This window comes from Pseudomyrmex gracilis, unplaced genomic scaffold (genome assembly GCF_002006095.1).
Source record: "Pseudomyrmex gracilis isolate BER0280 unplaced genomic scaffold, ASM200609v1 scaffold_73, whole genome shotgun sequence".
Classification (NCBI taxonomy): Eukaryota; Metazoa; Arthropoda; class Insecta; order Hymenoptera; family Formicidae; genus Pseudomyrmex; species Pseudomyrmex gracilis.
Genome location: NW_018020657.1, coordinates 406,942 through 419,084, shown reverse-complemented (window position 1 = coordinate 419,084; position 12,143 = coordinate 406,942). Strand labels below are relative to the sequence as shown.

At 34.9% G+C, this 12,143-nt stretch overlaps 1 protein-coding gene across 1 annotated transcript in view; it reads left to right on the top strand.

Moving 5' to 3' along the window:
* LOC109854769 (heterogeneous nuclear ribonucleoprotein L) overlaps positions 1–12,143 on the top strand; it is a 186,729-nt gene that overhangs the window by 120,281 nt on the left and 54,305 nt on the right. The window contains exon 6 of the mRNA XM_020428193.1: positions 8,985–9,048. Coding sequence (XP_020283782.1) covers positions 8,985–9,048 — 64 coding nt within the window. The remainder of the gene's footprint in view (positions 1–8,984; positions 9,049–12,143) is intronic.

Genomic DNA, 12,143 nt, shown 5'->3' with positions numbered 1-12,143 from the left:
AAAAACATATATATATCTCACTATCGAAAAAGACTATATTCTTAAATTAAGAATATATTCTTAATTTCAGAAGAATATCATCTAAAATCTTTAAGAAGATTTTTTAAGTATAAAATCTACTTACGAGAATATAATTTTTTCGGTGAACGCATTAAAATTCAATACTTTTTAAACAGTATTTTTTTATTTTTCATGTTTTGTTGTTATATTTGTTGTTACATTTAACGAAATAAGAACATGAAACAGATAAAGAGAGATAAACATATATATATATATAGAGCGATCGAAACGAGATATATAAAACCGCGCAAAATAAATGTGTTTGCCGATTACGGAAAGTTCTCGTTCTAGCGGATTACTGCTCGTTAACCGCGAGCAAACTTTTGGTGTCAATGACGTAGAAAACAAAAAAAAAAAAAGAAAAAAAAAAGAAGAAAGACAAAGCGCATATATACGTGTCGCGGAAAAGTTCGCTCGCGGAACAAAAGAGACGGCCGTGTGTTTCCTCGGGTTTTTCTTCTTTTTTTCCGGGCTTTTTTCGTTGAAGTAGCTCACGAGGGAGAGATAAAAGCGCATCGGTACAGGGGGTATCGGAAGCGAATTTTATATACCGTCGCTCGTCAAGCCTGCCTGAGCTGTCGGAGGTGCTTCGAGTGATGGACACGCTTAGACGTTTTATCGCGTGCAAATACGCGCCGCCGCGCGCCGCTATTGTTGTTGATATCGGAAGTATATATGTGTGTATTTTCCGTGAATTAATAAATAATTCTCTCTATTATTAATCGGTACAAACCAACTGTTTGTTTGCCCGCGAGTTTTCTTCGTCGCGATTATTTATCTCATACATCTGGTGCGTGTGCGCGTGCGCGCGCGCGCGCGTGTCTGTGTGTGTGCCGCAATTTGACGTATTTTCTCTTGTTAAGTAAAATACATTACGTACATGCACGCGCTTTGGATTAAAAACAAACTCTACTTTTTGTAATATTTGCGCGCGCAACTCAAAAAAAAAAAAAAAAAAACACGAATATCATGGAGATTCAAACGATTATATAAGTTGGTGCAAGAAAATTTTAATATCTGTCATTGTGCAAAAGCTTCTAAATTCTGGCGTTAATTCTCTTTGTTCGGTGTTGCGCAGTTGGCCGCGTTCTTTGTGTTCGCCAAAGAAAAGAGGTCACACATACAAGATAAGAGAAAGGATCGTAAAGATGGAAAGAGCTATCGGAACTTTATGACGACGGCTTCGCGACGGCAAAAGAAGAATCCCATTTGCCGGAAGTTCAACTCGCGCGCGCGTTGGTTACGTGTCGCGTATCACGGATGCGTGTGTGGCAAAACTCGAAGCAGATTATGCCCGCAAGGTCTCGCGAAGTAGCTTACCTGATGCACGGTATCGTCTTCCTTTATTTGATGGAATCGGAATTTCGTCTTCTGCATCTGCATTTCCGCAGCCTTCGCGTTTCGCGCTACTTACAGCAAAACGCACGACCGTATAACGAAAATTGCAAAATAGATATCGCGAACAATCGAGACGGGGCGCAATCATGGCACGTGAATAAATTCTTGTTATTAAAAAAAAAAAAAAAAAATGCTATAAGCTCCATAAGCGCGCGCGAGAGAGAAAACAAAATAATTTTTAATTAATTTTTCACTCTTTTATTTGTTGACATTTTTAAAAATATCTCTCACAGGAAATAACTTATTTTTTATAATTATTTTATAATATGAAAATGGTATGTGTATTTATAGAAAAAATTATTTTCCGTTGAAAAGAAATAGAGTTAACAATTTCTTTTCGCGCGAATATTTTGCGATGAAACACGTTTTATTATTTCCGACATTGTTCTGCTTTTTTACGCTAGATTTTAAGCTTTGAAAGTTTTTTGAAAGGATTTTTTATCGCCGCATTTTCGTCACGGAGTTTTTAATCTGTTAAAAAAAAAAAAAAAAAAAAAGCAAGTTAGAAGTGAAAAAAGCGGTTATTGATACGCGTACGCAACGAAAACAGAGCGGAGGTATCGGTACGATATACCGCTTTTACGTTTTTTTTCCCACCAAACCGATCATAAATCAGTAACACGCTGTCTGATTCGCAGATCAATAAGATTTCGGTTGGCTCGTTCGCAAGAGCGACGTTCAAACGAGAAACAATGGGCCATGCTTTCCGCGTTCTCCGTTCCGCGATATGAATTCAGCCAATGAAACCATTCTATAGGATCCGCAACTTCAGATTTTGGCAAGATTTCTTCTAATTTTTTAGTTCGTACTTGTTTGAGTAATTTTTATTGTTGCTGAGATATTCTACAAGAGAAGGATAAAGATAAAGTTTTGCTATTTTGCATTGTCGTGCGTTATCTAGCGTACTGCGATTTAAAACAGTTTTAGATGTAAAATAAAAGTTCGCACAATAATCCTAATTTTGCAAACATTTTGTGTGTATACATATTTTATATTCTTTTTGTAAATAGATACTATACTTTTAACGCAACTTGTGACATCTCGCTGTCAACCGGTATAATTTTTTCGCACAATCTCATAATGCTCAGAATTACATCGTTATTTTTCTAGAATATTCCAGAGCGTTACACACATAAAAGTTAAAACTGTAGTTTTTTTTTTGCGTGACATATCTCACAGTTTAAAGTCTCACAAAAAATAAGCTGTACACGCGAGCTGTCCTGCATTTTTACGATTAGATGTAATAGAAAAATAAAAAAAAATTTACCGATGTTCTTTTATATAGTGTATGCGCATAAAATCTCTCAAAAATTGATTTAAAAAGTCGGAAGAACTTGTGGTGACTCTTAAAATTGCACAAGTTTCGTAAATTCGGCATGATTCGTTGAAAAAATACACCGAAAAAATTGTATTCTTGTTTTGAGAATATCCCACTTACTTTAAGTACATTTTATACTAAAATAGGCGCCAAGAAGAGTTTCTTATTTTAAGAGGAAAATCCTCTAAATAGTAATATTGATAAGAATATATACTCATTAGAATATAAAAAGCCTCTATAGAAAAACATATATATCTCACTATCGAACAAGACTCTATTCTTAAATAAAGAATATATTCTTAAATAAAGAATATATTCTTAAATAAAGAATATATTCTTAATTTCAGAAGAATTATCATCTAAAATCTTTAAGAAGATTTTTTAAGTATAAAATCTTCTACTTACGAGAATATAATTTTTTTGGTGTAATAAAATTCGAAATGTATTTTTTTCTTTTTCATCTTTATCATTAAAACATTTATCTAATGTTGCAATTTTTTATTTTGACATTTCGTTCGCGTTTGAATCGGCGCCATATTTTATAAATATAATTAATTAGTGTACCTTTCGAGTATATTCACCGAAAAAATTGTATTCTTATTTTGAGGATATCTCACTTATTTTAAGTATATTTTATACTAAAATAGGCGGCAAAAAAAGTTTCTTATTTTAAGACGAAAATCCTCTAAATAGTAATATTGATAAGAATATATACTGATTAGAATATAAAAAGCCTCTATAGAAAAACATATATATATCTCACTATCGAAAAAGAATATATTCTTAAATAAAGAATATATTCTTAATTTCAGAAGAATATCATTTAAAATTTTTAAGAAGATTTTTTAAGTATAAAATCTACTTACAAGAATATAATTTTTTCGGTGTATTGATTTTGAACTGAACTTGTCACTAGGATTAGGATCAATAAGAGCGCACATATGAATACGTACTCTCAGTGCGACGAATATATATATATATGATATCTATGTATAATTTATATTCACACATTTATATACGGATACGTCTATATATACATATATGGATACGTGTTATATATACATATATATATATACATATATGGATTAGAGATGAGTAACTCGCTACAACATGACAGTTTGTACAGAGAACGATATTCCTCCTGATTCGAAAAAGCTTTCTCGTGTCACCGCAACTTACAACCTCCGATTGCAGTTTTACATTTTCTCATCCCCCAGCTGAAATGTTGCATTCAAGACCAACCGGAATTTTTCCACGCCACGGGCAAAAGTAATCCGTTGACTATATACTTTCCGAACTGAGTTTAATAAAAAAGAAAATCTTGTAGGTGGATGTGTGTAAAAGAAGAAATCTGCACACACACACACACGTGAAGGTACTTCGCGTTTTTATATTGTTATCATATTGCAAATTATGGTTTTCCAACGTACGTTTTATAGGAAACCAACTTGCAATTATTGTTTCGTTGCGAAATAAAAATTGCATGTCGTCAGTCTTTTAAAGTCATTTTCCGAATCAACTCTGGCTGTAAGCCGCTAATGCCGCAGCGGAATCCGGCCGCAGTGTTATTCTAAAAAAAATGCTTAACTCAATGTCCGAAATCCAATAAAAAAAAGAGGCTCCTCCGTCGTCAGACGAAATGAGGTGCTCCGAGATAGGTTAAGCGGAGCACATTCTCTCTCTTCTCTCGTTTTCTCTCTCTCTCTCTCTCTCTCTCTCTCTCTCTCTCTTCTGCCGGTGAAATTAGCGTTTTCGAGTCGCTTGAATTATTCAACTACGCCCCGCTACATAGCGCCGTCTTATCTTCCGGCTTTAATAATTTTCCCGGGCGAGGCTGCAATTGCGGCACGCAAAGTCCGTCCCATTTGCCGCTGCATATCCGCGCGAAGAGTTCCTCTTCTGAATTATGGACATCGGAGAGCGGGAGCAAGTCTCTGAATATGTGTCTTTGAGACTTAAAAAGTCTTCGAGTCTCTTTCAGAAATATTTTTTAAAATAATTTGTTATTTCTGATATATACATATAAATTTATCGCGAATTATATAAAAAAAAAAAAAAACTATACAGAGCACGTGCAATGTACGGGGCAAATGAAATTGTTTTCTTTACGAATTACGTACCTATTAAGCAACAATTTACTTTTGGAGTAAAAATATATTAGATCTACCGGAAAGTTCTGTCCGTTTTTGGAATAAAACAAAATACAAATTTTTCTTACCGTCAATAAACTTGACTAAATAATATAATATTGCCATTATTATTAATGATTTCTTGCCAGCGTGAGGGCAATTTGTATATCCGATTTTTGAAAAATTCAGAAAAATTTGTATTTTGTTTTATTCCAAAAACGGACAGAACTTTCCGTTAGACCTAATATATTATATTCTTTATATTATAGTCACATGTTTTCTCCGAGAAATATTTACGTAAACTTACTTGCGAAAAGAGAGCATTCTCAGGTAATAATATTCGAGTTATAAAGCCTCGGCCATGTCCGGACAACTTCTTGTCGCTATTTACAAGTGCGACGCAATGAGGTACGAAGTTACTTTCTACTCGGATTAATGTCGGGGGAGGGGGGGGGGCGAGTAACGTCGAGACGAAGTAAACGACATTACCTCTCACCTAGGCGCAATAAAGAGGAACTAATTTCACTCTTCCGGTGCGCGGGAGGATGCGCAGGTCAGGCCTTCTGCATCGGATGTGCACACACTGGGGAAATGATTAAACCTGAAAGATAGGTGGGGGAGAGAGAGATAGTGTACCAGCTCTGGTACATCAGGATTGCATCCTGTTGAATAATTCTCGCGCCCAACTTCAAAGCGACTTCAACAACTGGTAGGGTTGGCAATCTAAGCTTCGGAAAATTTCGCACGAAGAGAGCTTTTTGAGAGAGTACACATTGTCTCTCACGCAGACCGTTGACTAATCCTACAAATAGTCTTTTCCGCGAATTTAAAAATATGATAATACGCATTTTTCTCCTTTTCGTGGAAAAAAATTTACATTAAATATATATAGCGCGTTCCAATATTTTACAGCGGGCGAGTATTTTACAGCGAAGTGTGCGATGTTTACATGAAAACTCGTTAAACTTCCGCACAAACGAACTTGCATATTGTGTTATATCGTCTGAATGGGTTCGCTTATATATATGTAACTGAAACTCCCTGTAAATTGCGGCAAGATTGCCCAGAAATTGCACGTGCAATGAGCCGCATCGATCGATTGCGCTCGGAAATAGAACCCTTTGTAATCCAAGGAACAGGGAACCTTGTTTTGCGAGTTGGCGATGAAAAATTATTGAAAAAAAGGTTTTCATCTTACACTTTCCAAAATAATATAAAAATAACAACGCTAAGTGAAAATTTGAATTTTTGTTTTTGTAAAAAAACTTTATTAATTTCGTAGCATTTGAGAAGTTTTTTGGGTTTTCGCGAAATGTTGGAGGTGAGTTTCTCTCTCTCTCTCTCTCTCTAATAAAAGCGAGTCACGCGACAAAAAATGAGGTGGTTAAATTTTGCTTAACATTTCAGACAGCAGACGTGGCTATTGTTGGCGCGCATTCCGCACGAACGTGTTTGCGCATTTAGCTCGTTTAAACGTGATTAACTGCGAAAGAATCGCGCATCGTTCTCTTGCCTCGCGAGACAACGACGTCTGATTTTCTTTCTTTGGATTTTTTTTTTTTTACGCTGAATTCCTTTTAACAGAGAATCGGTTCTATATTTTCCGCAAGCAATCAAAACTTTCAATCACATCTCCGACAGCCTCTTCTGCTTTCTCGTTCTCGTATATCTGCACTTGACAGCGCGAAGTCTAAATGATTGCAAAAAAATTGAAAATAAAAGACTTAAACAAATGAGTGAAATAAATTCGGTTGTAGGAGCCGTTTGCAGGATCTTATGCGGAGAATGTGCTTGAAAATATATATATGTATACACATATATACGTCGAAATAATTTTTTTTTTCCTCCATATAGGATGCTGGATTTGCATCACACGTATATATATGAAGGACCCCGAATATCCTTCTAAATAATTTTAAAATATTGCGAAAAAAACTCAGCCTGGGAGTCGAACCTGGAATCTCCGACTTTCCGGGCCGTCGCCTTCCCTGTTGGGCCACCGAGGCGCTTGGAGTTTGTCTCGCAATACTTAACACATCTATCGAATATTAAATAAAAGACTTAATTTGGTTGAACTTAGAAAACCGGAACATTTTGTGGAAAAAAAAAACAAAACCTGATATTCAATCACTTCACAGAAAAAATTATATTCTTGTAAGTAGAAGATTTTATACTTAAAAAATCTTCTTAAAGATTTTAGATGATATTCTTCTTAAATTAAGAATATATTCTTTATTTAAGAATTGTAAGTAGAAGATTTTATACTTAAAAAATCTTCTTAAAGATTTTAGATGATATTCTTCTTAAATTAAGAATATATTCTTTATTTAAGAATATAGTCTTTTTCGATAGTGAGATATATATGTTTTTCCATAGAGGCTTTTTATATTCNAATCAGTATATATTCTTATCAATATTACTATTTAGAGGATTTTCCTCTTAAAATAAGAAACTCTTTTTGGCGCCTATTTTAGTATAAAATATACTTAAAGTAAGTGGGATATCTCCTCAAAACAAGAATACAATTTTTTTCGGTGTTGTATCTCGTAGGAAAAGAATTTTATTGAAATTACGTATATGTATTTCGTGTGTTATATCTTTTTCTTTGATCGTCGCTTGTAAAAAAATTCGAAAGAAAAATTAGAACAGACTTTGCAGATGGGTAAAACAACGCGATAACGGATTGCCGAGTTGTGCGTGACAGGTCAAAAATTTATATTTCTCTTGACGTGACTTAAAGCCTTCCTTATGGTATAAGACCTCAAAGTTATATCACGTGAAAAGTCGTCGTATATATATACCTTAACCTTATACGGTACATTATAGCAAGAAACTCAATTGCGAAGCTTGTTTCAAGATACACGAATGCGCCGGATCTCTGCCTGCAACAGGGGCCCGGCTCTCTACCCTAGCACAGCGACGCTGGAACGCGACGACTTATTGCAGACAGCGCGGCGTTAACTTTTTTTCCGCTCGGTGCGCAATCGGTAAACGCAGCTAAGCCGAGTCGGTGCGTTTCTCTCTTGTCTGCTCCGCTTTACTTTCTCCGCTCGAGGGTTTTACCTCGTGAAATTATTATTATTATTATTATACAAGAGGACGCGCGCGACGGCAAGATATATCGGAGGCGGTTATTCAGCCTGAAGCGTGACGTTTTTATGGTGTTGAAAGCGCTGCTGCAGGAAGCGTTTCTGTGTGCACAGCTAGCTACGCCCGCGTGTATATCGGAACGATATTACGATCCTCTCCGCTTTATAGTACGAAACGTGAATTTTTGTTGCGCGCGGTGCCAACGAGCGCAAAACACACACACGGCCAGGACCGAATCGATTATATGTGCAGCTTTCGCCGAACGAGAGAACTCCGCAAGTACCACACGCGCGAGAGAAACCCGCGGAGAGAAACTGCTCTATTTAACACCCGGGGATTTGCGTCACTTAAGCTAATCAAGTTAGTCCTCCCATGCCCGAGAGATTCGACGAAGTATTCATTAGGCAAACCGAGAACAAGCGCGCGGACCTATTCCGTTGCTGTAATCGAAGAGGAGGAGGATACGACAAGCGCGCGCAGTACCTTCGAAAATTGAGATAGATATTGAGTTGTGGATATAATACTGTTTCTCACGTACACCAGGTTTCTCTCGTTTGCCACGGATATGAAACTGTTTTAATAAACGGAGCCGGGTGCACGTCGACCGAATGTATATACGTATTATTCGTTTGAAACATATAAAATGTGTTTGCGAGTGAAATTATCGAGACTTGATATCTATGTGAAAACAATTTTATTCGTTAGTTGTCGAAATATTGTGCGAGAGATAGTGTTCGATATATAAATATTTAAATCCACAATATTTCTACAATAATACCTGTGATTGATTATAGTAAAATAATATTTTTGTTTTTTTCTTTTACTATTTTTTATGTTTATTACATTCTATTTTGATGACACTTTTAAGTCAAGGAACGTTGCTCTTTGACGTGCGCGCGCAAAAAACAAAAAAAAAAAAAAAGAAAACAATTTTCTCTGTGATATTTCAAGTCGATATTTTAAATATCGTTGTCTGTTATCTTTTCCAGCCTACAAAGCTCAACGTCTACAAGAACGATTCCGAGAGTTGGGACTACACGACACCGTCGTTGGGTGAGTCGTTTTTCTCTTTCGTCTCTTCTCTTCAGTTCTTTTTTTTTTTTATTTCCTTTTTATCGGTGTTATTTGTAACTTCATAACATCTCATCACACACACCTTTCGCCGTTTATCGACACGCGTTTCGCCAATTGAAGGGTGCAAAATATTGTGTGCAAAAACACTCTGGTGCATTTTGACGATAAAGATTCTTTTTTAAAACATATTTGCCGGAATTCCCTTTATTTCGCTACGTCTTCGATTATTAAATAAATTCTTTCAATAGTAAAAAAATTTACTTCATATGTATGTAATGGAATAATAGTTCAAACTCTAATTACTATTTTACGTCTAGTTTACACCGAAAAAATTATATTCTCGTAAGTAGAAGATTTTATACTTAAAAAATCTTCTTAAAGATTTTAGATGGATATTCTTCCGAAAAATTAAGAATATATTCTTTATTTAAGAATTCTTTATTTAAGATTTTATACTTAAAAAATCTTCTTAAAGATTTTACATGGATATTCTTCCGAAATTAAGAATATATTTTTTATTTAAGAATATATTCTTAATTTCAATATAGTTTATATAATTTTAATATAATATTATATAATTTCAATATAATTAATATATGATATTTCAATATCAAGAATGTATTCTTTATTTAAGAATATAGTCTTTTTCGATAGTGAGATATATATGTTTTTCTATAGAGAGATTTTTATATTTTAATCAGTATATATTCTTTATCAATATTACTATTTAGAGGATTTAAAATAAAATTAAAATAAGATTAAAATAAGAAACTTTTCTTTTGGCGCCTATTTTAGTATAAAATATACTTAAAGTAAGTGGGATATCCTCAAAACAAGAATACAATTTTTTCGGTGTACACATTTGGAAACTCGTAAAAATGTGATGTAGTGTTTAATTAAGAAACGCTTAATAAAAGAAATTTGTGTATATGTTTTTAAAAAAGACAGACATTTGTGCAAGTTAAAAAATTGCGTTTGTAAATTGTTTACTTTTTGCTGAATATTTTACTTGCTTGGAAGAAACATAAATTTGTTCACAGTTTTGCACCCATTCACTGTCAATTAGGTCACATTCTACGGGAAGAGATATGTGTCAACGATATATATATATATTTGATTGACTTTTCTTTCAGCAGAATTTGACCCAATTGGCGAACTCGTCGCGAACATGCGAAACGCATAGAGGATCGTTACCGACGACGACTGAGATGTGTCGCGATTTCTCCTTCTTTTTTTCGGTTTTCTATTTGTGCCGCTTCTGTACTTTTCGTTGTACGCTGCGCAGAAAATCTAATTAAATCAAACTGCGAACGCGGCAGCGCAAAAAGGTTTTTTTTTTTTTCCAAAACTTTCTTGCAACCAAGTCTGTAAATAATAAACGAAAGTCCAAATAGAAAAATAAAACAAAATGTTTGATTAAAATGTATTTTTCATAAATATTCAAGCTTGTAGTTTTTATTCACCGGTCTGAAAAAGCTGGAAAATCTAAAAAGAGCTTAAAAAGCGTGAAATTCTTTGAAATCAAATTTTCAAAACGTAATTGCAATACAGTACAAGCGTCGGGAACGATCCTCGAGCTTTTCCCGATCATCGTCATGCGCATGTGATCTCGGCCGCGAACATTTTGCATACAACAGATTAATTACAATTTCAAAGTCTTCGGAAACATCGCAAACGAACGAGAAAGAGTATAGGATCACGAGAGTGAGATAATTATTCGGACCATCCAACGAGGCGTAATAAACTTTACGAAGTTAAATGCGTTTATTACATTCGAAATACATTTCGCGTTGAAAAGCGTAACGTGAAGTTCCGCGCGACGTATTGCGTCATGACGACATTAAGAATATCAACTTATATACTATATTTATCACAGCCGACAATATATTCTTCAAATTACAAGTTGCGTATTCATTTCGCATCTCGTTGAGTGCGGAATGTATGTGTGTGTGTGTGTGTGTGTGTGTGTGTGTGTGTGTGTATACATATACAAAATAATTAAATTTTATTTTAGTGCTTAAACAGAACTGAGTTTTATAAACAGCGCGCAATATTGCGGTTCGTTTTGCACCTCATTTTCGCGAACTAATTTTATCTGTAAAACAAATCCTACCCGGTCTCGACCGTGGCTCGTGAAAAATTGCGAATAACAAAGAGTATAGCGTAGTCGGAAGCTCGCAAATTTATTATTTCAAATCGGAGTTTTCGCTCGCTTAACGATTAAATCGCTTCGGAAGACGCGACCGCAGCTTTCGCGTTGCGCAAAATGAGCTTCGCGGCTCAACGCCGCCGCCTGCTCGTGACGCGTAAATTTTATTTCGAGTTATCTTACGACATTAATTACCGCGTCTTCTTTTCTGCCGCGGCTAATGAAGATTACCGACGGCCACGTGCTGGCGACTCGCACCTCGAGCTATTAGCGTCCATTTTCAAGAAGATAATCGCTCGCCGCGCTCTCGCTGCGGTTTCTCTCGCGCGAATTAGAGCGTCAAATTGCAATTACACCTAAGACAATCTAACGGTCTTTGTTTTCGTGCGTAGGTGTCGGACATGAAAATTTCGTTGAAAAGATTACTGTAACAAAAGAGCTTTATATTTATTTACGGTTTACACGGGATACTTAATAATATCTTATCTCTTGCTTAAGAGTAAATGCGCGTAAAATTTGAATTCTCTGTCGTGAACTGTGAAACAAACGTTTAAATAATGCACTCATAACTTATTCTTAGTTTTTTTTTTTTTTTTTTAGCGAAGAGAAGGATAACAATTTCAATTTTACTTGCACCTTGAATGTAAATTTCTCTTTTTAGCTAATAGTTTCTGTCGTTGTATACACCGAAAAAATTGTTTTCTTGTTTTGGGGATAGCCCACTTAATTTAAGTATATTTTATACTAAAATAGGCGCCAAGAAGAGTTTCTTATTTTAAGAGAAAAATCTTCTAAATAGTAATATTGATAAAAATATGTACTGATTAGAATATAAAAAGCCTCTCTAGAAAAACATATATATCTCACTATCGAAAAAGACTATATTCTTAAATTAAGAATATATTCTTAAAAATAAAGAATATAT